Source organism: Atractosteus spatula, chromosome 5, assembly GCF_055471065.1.
Source record: "Atractosteus spatula isolate fAtrSpa1 chromosome 5, fAtrSpa1.hap1, whole genome shotgun sequence".
Lineage (NCBI taxonomy): Eukaryota > Metazoa > Chordata > Actinopteri > Semionotiformes > Lepisosteidae > Atractosteus > Atractosteus spatula.
Window position 1 is genome coordinate 7124882 of NC_142710.1, and position 17307 is coordinate 7142188.

The 17307-nt window shown below is 39.9% G+C and overlaps 1 protein-coding gene across 1 annotated transcript; it reads left to right on the forward strand.

Annotated features, from left to right (window-relative positions):
- Nucleotides 1–6282: 6282 nt before the first annotated feature.
- LOC148833895 (Fc receptor-like protein 5) lies at nt 6283–14871 on the forward strand. The gene is made up of 11 exons (XM_088915700.1): nt 6283–6314; nt 6984–7108; nt 8017–8295; nt 9014–9295; nt 9731–10009; nt 10437–10718; nt 11395–11688; nt 12562–12840; nt 13483–13743; nt 13987–14265; nt 14717–14871. The coding sequence occupies exons 1-11, from the start codon at nt 6283–6285 to the stop codon at nt 14869–14871; spliced, it is 2547 nt and encodes an 848-aa protein (XP_088771826.1).
- Nucleotides 14872–17307: the final 2436 nt, after the last annotated feature.

Sequence of the window (17307 nt, forward strand, 5' to 3'; positions counted from 1 at the left end):
TTTATTACATATGTATATGGGAGCCTAGCTCTTGCAGGCCAGACTCAAAGAAGTATTACTCAAAGAGTGGTCTTTTTATACTGTAAAGTCCGTAAAAGTCTGTAAAACTTGTCCATAAAAGGGATTAGCTGTGCACGTGAAGAAGCAGTTAAGCACGTTCTTCATTGTTCCTTATTGTTTTTGTAACACTGCCAGGAACATATGGCAGTCATGCCTTGAGATTACAACAGACATGCCAGTTCAACATATACATACAAAAGTGGAACTACATACTTTCACAACTGCTGGAGTGGAAAGTTTTGAGACACAAGTGTTTAAGATATAAAAGACTTATACCTGAATTAAGAACAATTCCCTCAATGGTAATAATATAGGTTGACCAGAGCTGGACTCAGACTACAAAACCATCTGTCACGCTGTTGTAATTCAACCTACTGTGAGAAATACGCTTTGTGTGTCTTCTTCCGTGTTCTCCGGAAAATTCCGTTTTCAACACAATTAACCTGATCTAAAACCTTCATTGGATTGCTCTGTGACTCTTTGCATTCCTACAGAGGATGGAGAAAAGGGGAGGGATGAAACAAATATAGACTGGAGTTGTAAGTATGATGGGATAGATGCGTAATGATGAAAATTAAAGAGAAAGAACATCTCTATATGTTTATGTCTGCTGCATCACCTGTGGCTTTCTACACATTATAAAAAATACACTGGTGGAATACACTCGTCAGGAATGACCCGCTGAGGAGATGGGAGGATGGACCCTATGCGGTAACTAAGGAGCTAGACGAGAGGCGAAGTCCGTGTCGGGTTCCGAGGATCGTAGGAAAAGGCAGGAGAGAAGGTTTCCAAACCAGAGAAGGGCAAGGCTGAAGTCGTAGTCAAGAAGGCAGATCCGAGAGTCAAAAGGAGGAGATAAACGAGTAGGCTTCCAAATCCGAAGGGCGAGACAATAGACGTAGTCGAGGCTGAGTTCCGTGGTTTGTAACAAAGAGCCAGAAGGAAAACAGAATCGAAGGCGAGGGAGGTGAACAAACAAACAACCAAAACCAGGCGAAGAGAAGAGGGTTCAAAAGGGCTTAAGTACTGTGCTAGGAAGAAGGTGTGTTGATTGAAGAAGTGTCGTGGTTGGCCGATTTGCAGGGGTGGTGTCGTTTGGCGGAAGTGCTCAGGGTGTGTAATTAGTACGGGTGCGTTTCAGTGTGAGAATGTGGTGAGTAGAGGACGTGACAACACTTTGGGTAACCAAATTAGATAACTGACATACACATATTGTTGATGAGTGTGAGAGCACTTGACATTAACAAAAATATATATACAAGTGGAGATATATATATAAATATATATAGTGGGGAGATAAATATATACACAATGCTTTGGTTAGACAGATCACATTGGGGAGCTAGGACTATTTTGAGACAACACAAGATCATATGAACATAAAATAATACAAAGACAAAGGCAGCTCTAACATGATTCTTAGTTTTACAGAACGTATTTCAAGGTACATGTATTTTGATATGTTCTTTGTACCTTTGTGTCTTTGTTTTGAAGATGGTATGTGCATTTCAGAGCATTTCAGCTAAAGGAGTACGTAAAGCATTATGATCACCATGTCTTACTTATTATTTGTCTTTCTCTTTACTCTTTTTATATTGTATTTAATACTAGTTTCAAATTAGGATTATTGTCCAAGTCTGTGAATGAAATCTCACTCATTAAAAATGGTATTTTAAAAACTTTTATAATCATGTTTTAATTATAATAATTAGTACTGGTATTTCAGAAGATAGTTTAGCTGTATATAAGATCATAAAGCTAGACTATCTTTGGAAATACTAGTATTAATTATTTCAATTAAAGCTAAGTCATAAGCTAAACATTTTTTATAGAGACTCATTTTGTACAAGGAGGTATTACTGAATCACTATCATCTATTTCTGCTCTAAGTGTTAACACTATTTTAAGAAACTTAAAGGGATTTTAAAAAAGCAGCTAAATACCATAAGCTCAATATTTTTAGTACAGATACCTGTTAACTCGCATTCAGTGTTATTGTCCACTCTCCATAGATAATGTAAATATTTAATGATTTTTACAAATCAAATTATTCTGAATAATTAATGAAGAGAGTGCAAATATTTTTTAACATGACGGCATACTTCAGAAATTTGTTTCAGACTTAGTAATTTTTATCTGAATATGATCTTCTCCACTGATCTGTAATTATTATTGAACTATTATTTCTAATATTTACTTTTTTGAGATGATGCCAATGCACAAACTATTGTTCCTGGCACATTAATGTTTTAAATAGCAGTTAATTGAGAATGTGTCAATGTTCTCTTTATATCTTAGATGTAACAAAGAATTTACACATGACTTTATGCTAAAGATTTAGTATTGCAATTGCCCAGACCTCTGATTATCTCCACATACCTCTAAATGAAATATCTTGGTAATCAATAATCATGAAGCTCATTAACCCCAGTGCACAATAATTGTTAGAATTCAACTCTGCTGGGCCTCTACTGCAGGCTGTGGTCTAAGACGACAGAGGCTCTAGAGTTTCACATCTTGTAAAAAACGCACCTATATTTAGTGCGTCGTGTTTCACGTAACACACAAATAGACCTGCCAGATGTACGTGACTTGGGTTAACCTGCTCAGGACAGTGGACCTGGGGAATATTTCTAGTCAGAAGCAAAAGACAGCAACAAACAAGTGAGTCAAGACAGCAGAAAGGATCAGAGAAAAAACATTAAAAAGAAATTCAAGGCTGTAGGATGGATAGTTTTTCAAGATTTATTTCATAACTTAGGAAGACCCAGAGCAAAATATCTTCTACCCAGCAGATATGACCACCTGTTCTTTGAAGAAAAGATGCATTTCTCTAAGGCCGTCATGTTGATTAGTAAGTACCAAGATTAAGGAATAATATTTTAAAGGAAGAAGGCCCAGTCCAGCATTCAGTGGTAGACAAATATACAAGTGATTTTTGCTGTTGAATAAATACAAAATATTATTGGAATAATAGGTATCAAGGTCCAAAGATATCTCTAGTTTCCAATGCAGGAGAAAATGAAGATTACTATGGCAATGAAGTAACAAAAAATAGAATCAGTGAATACAGCTGCAAAGCAGCGTACTAAATCAAGAAACATGTAATATATTTTAGTATAATTATTAGTGTATACGCATTAATAAATATATTAACATTAATAAATAAAATAACATTTATTCATAGTTAGAAAACCTTTTGCTGTGCTAGAATGGCTGGGCAGCACTGTGATGCTACATAGAAGTGATTCTTCACCCCCTTGGTTCTCAAAATCTGATTAATTATTTAATTAGATGTAATGATAATAATATTATAATTTCCAGATCTTTAAATTCAATAACTTAAAAATAATTCATTTAATCATTTCAAGATTGATTCATACTGTAATTGATCATTTTCTCAATTATTTGTAATTAATTAGCTTTGATTACCGTATCAAAACTAAAAGAGATAATTTATGTTTTCAATTATTTACCTTCTGAAAAATCTGGCATGTCTCACATCCCTGGGTGGACTTGTACCCTAAGTTAAAGGTGTACAGTATATAGCTATGTGTATGTTCTGAACATCTTCAGAGAAGTAAACTTGTCTGGGCATTCATTCCATAAAGAAGGTCAGGAGATATTTTTTGGAGTGGCTTCAAACTGCACAATCGATAAACAAACTTGATTAGCTTCTCTAGATTTTACCAAAAAAATAATTGCACAAAAAACTGGGGCTATTAATTTGTAATTAAGGTCGTGATAAAGCTATGTGTTGCTTGTTATCGTCTTCAGAAACAGAAGCAACAAACTCTAATTTTAGAGACTCATGCTAGCTAAATTTGTAAAGTTTTTAGGGTAGACTGCTCTAGTTTAAGTGTATATTGCGAAGTATGTGTGCACATCGTTGCATAATAACATAATCATACTTGTCCACAATAGTTGTCTGCAATAAAAATCTAATTTATATGTCGAAAGTGCTCAGAAAGCATTTATTAGACGTATAAAAATAATACACTAAAAAAAATAAACATGCACCTTATTACTTACACCTAAATTATAAAATATTATTTTGTTTGTTTTAAGTCATTTAGATAGCCAGACAATCAAAGAAAATGTCACTTCTGTTTCTGTTTGCATATAATTATCGGGAATTAACAAGGGGACAAACTATCGACACAGTAATTTGGCATATTCATTTTATTTCACAGATCATTCTATGTGATTCAGGCTTTGAAAAAGTAGCCTCAGAATTGAAAATGGGTTTTTGTCAACGTTTGCTCTCTACTTCGAGTTCCATCGAAATTTCACCTTTCTCTGTTTCTTTCCTGTCAAATCGCAAGGCTTAAAACAGAGGTTTTTCTGTTCATGACCTTTCATGGGACCTATTGCCAGAACCTTTTGATATACTGTAGTTCTATAGATCCTATAGATTTTTATATTGTTTTATATGGGTTTCCATATAGGGTCAATTGTTTTTTATATTGGTTTAATTAGATTTCTGTTTAAGTTCTGTAGTTTTTTTTATTATATTGATTATGTAGTTTTCCATACAGATTCAATATGTTTTATGTACGTTGTATAGTTTTTAATGTTGGTTATATAGATTCTGGGTTTGGTATATGGGTTTCTGTATAGGATATATACAGTAGATATATATATAGTCTATATCTATACAGACTATATATATAAAACTATAATATAGTTTTCTATTTTGTTCTGCAGGAAAGAAGAAACACTGATATTAAATAAGCTGAGTAAACAAAAAATTGTTTAATCATTTGTAAATAATTGAATGTATTTAATCTCTCTGGTACAATATGAACCACACTGCTCATCATCACATTCCACAATTTTGTAAGTCCTTTTACAAACTTCCAAATAGATTCCACGAATAAGATTCCAGCGTGGACAGGAAGACAAAAACATTTTGGGGGGTTTCTGCAAACCCAAAGCAGAAAATTTAATTCTCCTTCCAATAGTCGTTTTAATAATGCCTCGTGCTCTTGAAGGATGTTTAAATGCAGAAATTACTTTAGTGTCTGAACATGCCTGCATGAACCTAAGAGAGGAATTACTGCTATTTCACTGTACTCTGACCAAGGCAAGGGAGTACTTTTAATATTTATTTTGATTACATTTGTTTTCCAGTTCTTGTTGACTGCACCTCTTGGCTTTTGGATGTGGGAGGTAAGTGAGCAAGCAATTCTTTCAAGAACATGTGACCAGCACCCCTGGTTATTAAGAAGAAAAAAGCTGACAGAGCATGTATCTGTACTTTTGAATGCTGTGCATTAACTAAGACTGTAAATACTGAATAGAACATAGTGCTTTGCTCCACTATCACTAACATATTTTGATCAACTTAATTTACGTGGTTATTTACTATTTCTACAACATTTTTTTAGATTTATTAAACAGTCCCTATTTGTTCCTGTATATTTTGCACACCGTTAATATTTTTAGAGAATTCATTCCTTTTAGACATTAGTACAAAAATGTAAATGAACAACTACAGAACAACAAATGATGATAGTAATGTGAATGATTCCTGTTTCTGCCTGAACTGATTCAATATATCCCTGTATACGTGTTGAGATTTAGAGGCAAAATACTTCCTTGGTTTCATGTATTGGAGGTGAGTGAGCAAGTAATTTTTCAGGAAAAGGACAGCACCCTAAATATATGGACCAGTGGACCAGATTTACATATTCAAATACACATTTACCAGAGTTTATCTGAAACTTTAACTTCAAGGAAACCCCTCTGGTTCTTGTAGAACCTTTGGCAGAATAGTTTTATGTGTCATCTAGTGTAAAAAAATGAAGCCAGAATTTTCAAAACATTTTTCATACAACTGGAATGTAAGAAGAAAATAGGTCGACAGTATCTGTACTTGTGAATGCTGTGCATTAGCAAAATAAAATGATACGTTTAGAAGTCATCATATCAGTTTCAGTAACAATACTTATCTAAATACTGACTTGGCACTAATGCTCTAATTCTCTCATCTTTATTTTTTAATCAGTTATTATTTAATTTTACATATTTGTATTATTTACACAGCAGTTCTATATTTCTCCAATATTTTCTACATTTATTGGATAGTCATTAATATTGCTTTGTTGTGCTCATGGTGAATGTATTACTTTCAGACATAAGAGAACAGAAACTTAAAGTAACCACTGCAGTTAGTGTACAAAGAACAAAGTTCTAAAATGATTCTGTCCAAATGAGTCAATGTATGACTATATTAATGGTGTGATTCAGAGGTGAGTTTTAATCCATACATCTCACTTCAGCCATTAACAGGGAGCCTATAGTGATGTTGTACCCCCCAGATGGTGGGATATTTGAAGGGGCCATGGTGACCTTGGAATGTAAGGTCGATGGCGACTCCGAGATCTGGAGTTATTTCTGGTTTAAGGACAGTAAACCGGACGAATCGCATATAAACCAGAGTCAATACAGAATCAGTTCAGTCTCAATATCTGACAGCGGGGACTACAGATGTTACATTGTGATGACAAGTGACCCTGTAGAACAACATTCCAGCAAACCCTTTACCCTGCAAGTGTCGGGTGAGTAAAACCAAGCATTTAAATCATTGAGAATCACAGCCATGTTTCCCTGTGGGGATCAGAGATGGGGCCTTAGTAAAAAAAAATTTAGACTACTGTGATCACGCTCTGATGTGGTTGCAGGTTTTTATTCCAAAAACAAACTCCTTCATGAAGCTCATGAAACCCAGTGCACAATGCTAAGAGCTATAAAGAGAAAGGCTTGTGTTTCTCTTGCTTTGTTTCAATGTTGTTTTAAAGCAGTTTTAATGTGCTTCCCTGCAGTGATAGTCCAGCTGTTCTGCTCTTTTTGCAGTGCATAATGGATGACACATTGTTTCTCCTTAAAATATTATGTTCCTTGCTAACACGGTATTGCAGCAATGTGGCTGGAGCGAGCTACTTCATCACAGCAGTTGACTTGTCTCACAAGGGGCCAGTTGACTTGTCTCACAAGAAGCCCATTTATTTAAATTTCAGCCAGCCAGCTGTGCTGGAGGTACACGGTGAGTCTCAGTACAAGCTTCTACAGAGATGCAAAGGGGCGGCAGCTACTATCCAGAAACAGCATTTAAGATCTTACTGATTGTGGGGTGAATGTTACTGCAAAGACACACCTCGTGAAGAGTAGTCACCGTATGTTACGCCACAACCCCGGAGGACTCGTCATTCCACCTTGCATTCCAGCACTCTTCCCAATTAGCCCATTTACCCCTGTCTATTTAATGCTGCTTCACACTCTCCACTGTGCTCAGTATTAGGGTTCTTCCTGGCTAGAGCTACCTTGATTCTTGCAATTACTTACTACATTGGTTTTGGCTTCCTGATCCTGGCTCTTTTTTCAGTTACGTCTCCTGGTTTTTGGCTTTGGAACTTTGATTCCTGATCTGGTTTAGACTCTCGGCTTCCTCTCGGTTTATGGCTTCACTTCTGGTTTGTACTTTTGCACCAGCTTGTCTACCATCGGCTTTCAGACCTCGGACTGTTCTATCGACTACGCCTCTGGAGATCGCCCTGGTTTTCTGCATAGGATCCTTACTACTAATTCCTAACACCTTACAGGCAACAGAATCACAGACAGAAACAGCAACAAAATATCTATTTTTCATTGACTGTGTCACATCCTTTAGGGATTTCCTTTAATATTATGTTCTGTCAACCATAACATATACAGATATGGGCCAGCTGGAAGTGGAAATGTAAGTGTAGATGAGTCATTTCCCCTGAAAAGCCTAACACAGAGTGGTGTTTCAGAGCCTGGTGCTGGTATTATCTTATAGAGCTGGTGTCTGGGTTATCCTCAGTAAGCTGCAGATCAAGCACTAATGTAATTTTTGAGAATCGCTTTGCTTTGACACACTGCTGATATACTAGTTCATAGTTTATGTTGTACTCCTTTCCTGTATATCTGCAGAACGGCCCCGAGCAGTGGTATCCTTGGGACAGGAGTGGTCAGAGGTGTACGCAGGAGAGAGTGCAGTACTGAGGTGCTCCATCCCTGGAAGTTATCCGATGCAGAGCTTTGAATGGTACAAAGATGAACACACATCTCCAGTTCACCAGTCTGAAGATGAGAATTGGACCATCCTTTCAGCTCTGGAATCACACATAGGACATTACTCCTGTCAGGGCAGGAGCAGGGAGAATCCATCTTACTCCAAAAAGAGCAGTCCAGTCAAGCTGAAAGTACAGGGTATGGTGTCTCGTTCACTCTTACTTGCAGCTTTTCTATATGGAAAACGGGATCAAATCTAGCCTTTCCTTGCACTTTAATGTCGGAACCATGAGATATATCTCATAAGAAATAGGCGCTGTTGCAGATAATGATAGAAATAGGTTGAAATAGAGCGCAGAGCAGTGAAATAACGGCAACACCACAGCAGAACAAATCAAAACGGTGAATATCATGCTAAAGCAAAACAAACGTATTGTATATGACAGCAAAAAAAAGCTGAAAACTCAGAGTGCAAATTAACAACTGTCGAATTCCACAGGGGTCTCTTGCAGTTATGTTGTTGATTCCTGTAAGTGATCTGTCTAGCTGTGTGTTTGGTAGAATCATCTGAAGCTCTGAAACAGGCCTCTACTGTCTATATTTACAAAGATATTACAAAATGTCCTAGGGGACGTCATACCAGGTGGAAATCACCTCTGGAGATTTGTGACACCAAGGAGTATTAAAAGGTTAATCCCTTTCATTTATGAGAAATTTAAATTAGGCAGCCAATTTGGTGAATTAAAGGATAAAAGGATGTTCTAAAGAGAAAATTAAGAAACCGATAGAATTGAACCATATGAATTGACACTATGAATACAGTGTGAAGTGAAGAAAGACACCTTGCTGATTAATAGGACATTTAGGGTAAATTGAAGAATTCTTTCTATTTTAAAGTATTTTTTCTCTGTTTCAGTCACCCGTCCCAGAACTGTCCTCTCCCTGCAGCGTCTGCACACAGAGGTGTTTGAAAGAGACACAGTCACCCTCTGCTGTGTGGTGGAGGACGGCTCTCCAGGCTGGAGCTTTTACTGGTACAAAGACATTCTAGACAAGCCAGAGCACAAGAGCCAGAGCTCCAGTTACATCGTCAGCCCTGCTAATCTGTCTCACACTGGGCAGTACTGGTGTCAGGCTGCACGAGGACAGAAACCCTTTTACCTGAACCCCAGCCAGCCCATCAGTCTCATCGTGTTGGGTGAGTATTACACAGATAATGCTGGTCGCAGTAGTCTAAGGTACAAAAGTAGGTTTGGAGATTGATCGCAGAGCACTTTTTTCACTTGAAACATTTTTTAATGCAGGGCACTTCATCTTCTGCAGTTGTGTTGGATTGCTACCAACTGGTGTGTGCAAACAACTGGTCTCCCAAAATCACTTCCAGAAGCATTTACAGTATATAGTGCTAAAAGCCTGAATACCGCCATTCAATTTGACACAATGACTTTGCTTTGCATTGTGTAGCACAGATGAGCCCAAAGGATTTTAGTGCACCAGACACTCCATTGATAATAAGGATTATTCTTCCAGACACACAACTGTTGGCCTAGTCAGAACAGAAATTGCTGGTGTCGGGGGTGACACAGAAATGACTGTCAAGATTTCCCTATCCCACTATGTGCGTCTTTCACAGAACTCACTGATCCTGCCCTGTCAGTCCAACCAGGAAGCTTAGTCACGGAGGGCGACTCTGTCGCTCTGCACTGCCACACTGCGCTGAGTGACCAAGCCCACGAAAGGCTACACTTCTCCTTTGTGAAGGAAGGAGGGGACTGGAAATCTGAGAGCTCAGAGAAGACTCTTACCATCCCAGTGATGCGGCGCAATCACACAGGGCAGTACTGGTGTGAGGTGGAGGCTGTGGGGACTGGGATTAGAAAAAGAAGCAATGAGACTGGAATCACAGTGAGAGGTGAAGCCATTTGTTTTGGCTTGGTTGTTCCCTGACGTCAGCACTGACGCAAATGAAATAATGAAACAGACAGTTTTACAATTCATCAGCTCTCCAACAAAGCAGAGCTAGTAGATTAGTATATTTGCAATGATATATCCTAAATTAAATTGTAGCAACAGCAGAACTTGTTCTTAGATTGAAAAACAAGTCATTATGATTGAAGTCATTATGTTTTAACTTGAGAGCACTGGTTTCTTGAAGAAAGAAAACTGATGCTAAAAGCTAAAAAGAATGCATTAAACAAGCAAAAAAAAAAGAAAAGAACATGGGAGCATCATTAAACATATGAATGCTTACTACAATAGTAAGATACTAGTTTTTGTCCTTTTTCTGTCGCACAAAGTCTTTCAAGGACTATAAATGATGTCTCATTCTTCTTCGGCAGAGCTCTTCCACAGAATCAGTCTCACAGTCCTGCCCCTGGGGCCTGTCTGGGAAGGAGAGACTCTGACTCTGCACTGCACCGTCCAGTTAAACACCCCTGCACACACCCCTGAACTGCAGTACACCTACGTTAAGGACGGAAGAGTCCTGATGTCCAGACCGGAGGACAGACACGCTGTTCCAGCAGTGAGGCTGAAGGACTCTGGGAAATATCTCTGTGGAGTGGAAGCCCAGGGAAAGGGGATTCAGGCCATGAGCAGTGCAGTGGAGGTCAATGTGACAGGTGAGTCACACTGCAGAGGGCATGAGGAAGCCATTCATTACACAGATATAGGCAGATATCCCTATTTAGGCTGCAAAGGAAAAAGTAAAGGGTTTATTCCATGCTGTAAAGAGAAGAAAAGAAACACAACATTTCGGCTGTGGAGCCTTCTTCAGGTGTGGCCTTCTTGACACCTGAAGAAGTCTCCACAGCTGAAATGTTGTGTTTCTTTATTTGTCTTTACAGCATGGAATAAGCCTTTACTTGTTCCTTTGCAGCCTATGCATGCTGACATGGCTACCTACTTGAACTACTTCATCCCTACTTAGGTCTCACTTTTCTTGTTTGCTTGTCTATCACATTGAGCTTGATGACATTTGTGCATTTTGTTGGCATTTTTCAAAGTTTTTTTACATACAAAAGCAAACACTGTTATCTCTTCAAAATAAGTAAAATAAAATGCTGGTGTGCAATTCATCCATCAGTAGAAGAATATGAGATACAATAATCTAGTTTGCACCTATATTGCATTAAAAATAATCTATCACATAAAAGAACAAATGTCATGAAAGAGAGAAACAGGATTTACTGTAACTGATGCAGCAGCAGTGACATTGTTATTAGAGAAACATTTTCTTACACAATGAGGAGTCACATGGTTCTTCAGCTCTGACAATGTTCCTGGTCGTGTCTGCAGAGCGTCCACAGCCCAGAGTGACCCAGGAGCCAGCGTGGGAGAAGCTGTACTATGGAGAGCCAGTGACCCTCAGATGTCTCCTCAGTCAACATTTCCACAGTGTGGAGTATCTCTGGTTCAGAGGGGATCTGAGAAGCCCTGTGTTCAACACAACTGAGCGCAGTGTCAATGGCAACAGCCTTCAGATCTCTTCAGTGGTCCTGTCTGACCAGGGGCAGTACCTGTGTCTGGTCCGTAGAGGGCGCCCTACTCAATACTCGCAGCCCAGTGACCCTTTTCTCTTAAATGTCTCTGGTAAGACGGGCTGCAGCTTCAGGAAACACAATAACACAGTAATACACAATAATGTATGATCATTCTCACGCTGTGTTTCACTCTGAGAGCGGGTTTCCATTCTGTTTTGTGGTTAAGCAGAAACTTGAAGAGGATCAGAACACAGAAGTGCTTTTAACTTTCACTGGCAGACGTATAGCTGACTCAAACACCAACTGTCTGCCTCTGGAAAACAGTGTTTCACTTTTGTTGGATCAGAACATAACTGAGCAGAGTGTGGGAACATGTGACTCACCAGCTAATTCCTAGTTCTGCTCACCATTAACAGTGAAACTTCTCACTGAGACACAGTAAATCTACTACAATGACCAAGGATGATTTAAATTAATGAATTAATAAATTTAAATAATCATTTTTATTTTTTTTCCTTAATTATATGTATATTTTTAATAGAGGAAAAAATATTCAAATAAAATGAAACATTGCAACAGCTTCATCTAGAAGCCTGGCATGTTACTGCAAGAGAACAGATTTTTTTTTTAAATAAAGCTGCTGTTGTATTATGGTTAATTACGATGGAGACCAATTCATGTGATATCAGGCACTCTGTTGACAAATGGCAGTCCTTCACTCTCAGGAATGCAAAACATTTAAGAGGAGGTTTCTGCAATACAAGGTGACATTTAAGATTAGGAACTGTAAATGCATTTACAGCATCAGTGGAGTGTTAATGACTTCAAATGATTCACTGTCATAGTAAACTCACTACTTTACATAATATAGTTGCTCATGGCTTTTTCTTTGTGTAACATTTTGCAGTTCCTTTTATTCTCCAGAACACGTTTCTTGATTTCACGTTTGATCAGCTGGGCTGTTTCTCTCTGTCTCCACCAGTGGACCCCCCCAAGGCCACACTGAGGCTGCATCCTGATTGGACAGTACTGTTTCCTGCAGAGTCGCTCACCATGGGCTGCAGGCTGGGAGGAGACTCCAGCAGAAGGCAGTATAGCTGGTACAGAGTAACTGCAGGAGGAACTGAATCAGTACAGTGCCAGTGGGAGAATGGGACAAACTGTCAGGTTACTTTCAGAGACAAGTCTCACAGCGGACTGTACTGGTGTGAGGCCCAGTCTGGACAAGAACGCAGCAAATCTGTGCACTTCAGAGTGCTGGGTAAGAGACGAAAATAATGCCATAAATACTCTTGATAATAAACATGTATTAATAATAGGAACAAGTCAAGGTTAATTCCACGCTGAAAAGAGAAGAAACACAACTTTCCAGTTGGGGAGCCTTCCTTGAGTGCGTATAAATAATATTCCTTATAATAAACACAAGGAGTGTGACAAAATTCTTTGAAGGGGTGAGGAAATCATACTCAATTTTTCATGATAAATATTAGATTTCTTTATATGCATTAGATTTGCAGATGAACTATCCTATTGACGCTATCCTGAGGACTGGATGACATCCGTCTCCAAACTGTCCAGTAGACTCACTGTCCAGATCTCAAGTGCCACCTTCACTAGTGCTGAAAAACACAGATCTCTGGAGACCACAGACAATATCAATTCAGCTCCAGACACACAATCTGATAGAGAACACTCCAAATTACTTCAATTTCATGTGTTCCTTCAATAATTTTTAATTTTATATTGACATCTGATCCTCACAGTAGCGTCAATGGTCTGCATCAAGCAATCAGAGCTACAAAACCCAAGCACTGAACTGTAGTTGTATGAAGATTGAAACAGAACACCAGCTCGACTCCAAGTGCTGCCACAGGCTCACAGCAGAATGTTCTGATATCCTCAGATCGGAGATTGGTCCTGCAGACACCTCCACAGCCCCTGACTGAAGGACAGATGCTGACTCTACAGTGCAGAGCGCGGAATGAAAGCTCACAACAGATTGTGGGGTACACATTCTACAAAGACAATGAAACCCTGAAACACACAGGAAACATAACGACCATTGCTCCAGTGAAGAAGCAGGATGAGGGACTCTACAGGTGTAGGGTGACCTACACAGGGGGATCGGGGGACAAGTCTCAGCCAGTGCTGATCTCCATCAGAGGTGAGCCTGCGATGGACTGGCACTCCTGCCTTGCGTTCGTTGTTTGTTGGGTAGGCTCAGGCTTCCCGCAACACCTTATGGCATAAAGCGGTTTGGCAAATGACATGACACAACTTTATCTCAGCACATTTTGTCGAGAATGTTTTCCCCCTGTGGTAGTCAACGCCAATCCAGCTCATCACTCCAGCAGAGGGCGCTATGGAGCACTGCTGACCCAACCTGTGCCCTATGTCCTGTTCCCAGACCTCTTCTCCCAGGTGACTCTGAGAGCCTCCCCAGGAGCCAGAGTGCAGGAGGGGGAGCCCGTGAACCTCACCTGCGAGGCCGAGCTGACGGGATACTACAGCTCCTCGCTGTCCTACTCCTTCTTCCGGGACGGGCAGCCTGTGGTCGAGGGGAGCAGCTCAGCTCTGTACTCCATGGCCAAAGTGAACTGGACGCTCACTGGGAGCTACAGCTGTGTGGTAGAGGCAAAGCACGGGATTCGGAAGAACAGCACCGTCACAGCTGTCACGCTGGCAGGTCAGTGTGGGCGTGGAGTCCTTGGTGCAGGGCCTTACAGAGACGCTGAAGCAGACCAGTGTGGGCATGGTGTCCTTGGTGCAGGGCCTCACACAGACGATCAGAGCAGGTCAATGTGGGCATGGAATCATTGATGTAGGGCCTCACATGGATGATCAGAGAAGGTCAATGTGGGCATGATGTCATTGGTGCAGGAACTCACACAGACGATGAGAGCAAGTCAATGTGGTGTGTAGATTCCTTGGTGAAGGGCCTCACACAGACGATCAGATAAGTTTAGTGTGTGCCTGGAGTCTATGTTATAAGGACTCACATAGATGATCAGAGCTGGCCAATGTGGGCATGAAATCCATGGTGCAGGGACTCACACAGACGATCAGATCAAGTCAATGTGGGCATGGAGTCCATGGTGCAGGGTCATTATTTATTTTTATCATCTGTTTACTTGCAGTGTCTTGGTGGACAGTGGCCAGGTTAGCAGGTGGAGGATCACTGTGTCTGATCTCCCTCTGCGCCGTTCTGATGCTCCACTGCAGAGCACAGACCTCAGGTGAGACCGGATCCCTGCAGCCTGTCCAAAGCCTCAAGTCCATGACCGCCTGGTGACTTTTTGTTTGCACATCTGTTCCAGTAGTAATCCACCATCAATTAATGTATTTTAATTACTGGCCAGTGAGGTGAGATCTTCAACACACATTTCTAGATAGAGATAGAGTACCAGGGAGACTTGATTGCCTTCAGTGCCTTCTGAGAACAGGACTGTGAAAAGCCCTCCTGTTTGTAGGTCATCACCGTCTCTCAGTCTTAGCTTTCCATCACTGCGGACATTGTACACAGCAGTGTCTTCAGTCTGTGTGTTTATAGAAACATATTATTTTGGAATTCTCTCTGGATATCATTAATTATTCCAGGACACATTGGACAGAAAATTCACTGTATCCCCCTCCAGTCCCTTCCTAGGAGATTTCTTACATAAGCTTTTGTATAGATCCTTACAATTTTTTGTCTTCTTTTTTGTTGGAACTGTTTTTTTCTGTTTTAGTACTGAAAAGCACTGAGATGCTACTTTTAAAGATGCTATATATATTTAAGTATTAGTATTATAAACATAGATAAGGAAACCTTGCTTTAAATCTGAAAAGAGTACTGTAAGATATGAGACTGGTCTGTCTCACCTAACTATGGTACAGATAAGGGAAAAATCCAGAAGAATCTGTAATTTCAATAAAACATTATTTTATATTCAGCTTACTGTATTTTGTTGTTCAAACTGTTTTGTCCTTAGTTGGGGCTGCATCGGCACCCTGTGGTGATAGGGTGATGTGGGAATTGCTAAATAAATCTGGACAAAGGTAACAGATTTTTACACCAAGATTAAACCTATCCAACAAATTCCTTGATGGAATCAAGAAAAGGTCATCTTTCCCAATACTATTCAGACCTATACATGTTTTCCATGCATGATTCACCATTGTCGGTATCTATCTTTTAAGGGATTTGCACAAATACACATAGAAATATTACCTCCTAGTGAAGGTTTCACATGTGATATTATTTTTGTTCCTGATGCTATTCACCGGGTTGCATCAGATGTCACATCAGAGACAGTTCACAACAGAAGCTGCTTTCTGCTCTCAGAGTTCAAGCTTCACCTCTCTCACTGTGTCTCACTGTTTCGTCACTGACTTGAGGAAGGTAGGGCACAGATGTTTCTAAACCTATTCTTTTGTGAACACCCTTCCACTGTGTATTAATGAATTCAAACTGCATCCCTAGGTTTCTATCCAAAGCAAGTTCATATCTGCGTTTAAAAATTAAAAATTTAAACCAGTGATCAAAGACCTCTATGAACAGCTGCGACATGTCTGTAATCGCTGTGATTTGATTTAAATTCGACACTGAGCGGCATTAAAAATACAAAAATGAGCAAGAGAACCAATTTGGTGCCTTTCGCCTCTCAGCATATTTGCTGATGCTGGGTAGTTATCATGTGGTATTCCTCTTGCACGGTGTGCACCTCAGTACTGTACTTCTGAATTGGCAGATGTCATTTCAATATCTTGTTATGGCAGCTTGTCGTCAGTAACTGCTTTCACACTTGAGGGGTTTTTTATCAGGGCTCAGGCTTCACTTCTCTCACCCTGGGCCTTGAGCACAGTAATACACAGCAGTGTAAGAACAACTTACTGTTAGAATTGTCTCTGGAGATGATGAATCTTCCCAGGACAGACAAGGCACAGCCTGTGCTGTTCCCTCTGCTACTACTGTAAGCCAGCCATTCCCGCCCCTTCCCAGGAGCCTGTCTCATCCAAACCATCCAGAAGCTGCCGAAAGTGAATCCTGAGGCTGTACAGGTCAGTGTGTGGGATCCTCCGTGCATTGCTCCTCGCACAATCTCAGACTGAACACCTAGTTCAGTTTCCATTAAAAATTGTACATTTATGTTAGACTTGTAAGTGAACTAGTGAGAATGATCACCTGTGAAGCACAGAGTTGCTACAGTCAGCACTGTTAAGAGCCTCATTGTTGACTGTTCAGACTGAAAGGCACAGAAGAGAAGCTGACTGGCTGCTGTTCAGTCTCTCAGCTGTGTCATTAATAAGGGGCTGTGAGTTTGCATAGGAGCCTCCTACAGGGGTGGAACAGAGCTGCACAGCCTTTAAATTCACTGACACAGGACACTGGAGGCAATGGTCTTTCCTTGAAAAGCCAGTGCTCATCTTTAAGTCCAGTACAACGCAATCTGGGTTTTGACCTCTGTGAAAAGGACAAAGGTAAAGGTCTAACAGCTGTGCTCGGCCAGAAAACTTAAAAACCTGAAAAGTAAAAACAAACAACAACAGTTGAACAAGGTAAATACAGACCTTTTAGGCAAAGCAAACCCTAGAAAGGGACAATGGAAAGGTCTTCATTTTCCTGTCTCTTGCAAATGTGACAAATTCCTAGAAAAGCTGCTTTTCCCCATAATGTAAGAGATGAAATAAATTCTGCATAAGGCCTGTCTGTATAAGGAACCCTTCAAACTGAGAGATTTTCAAAGAA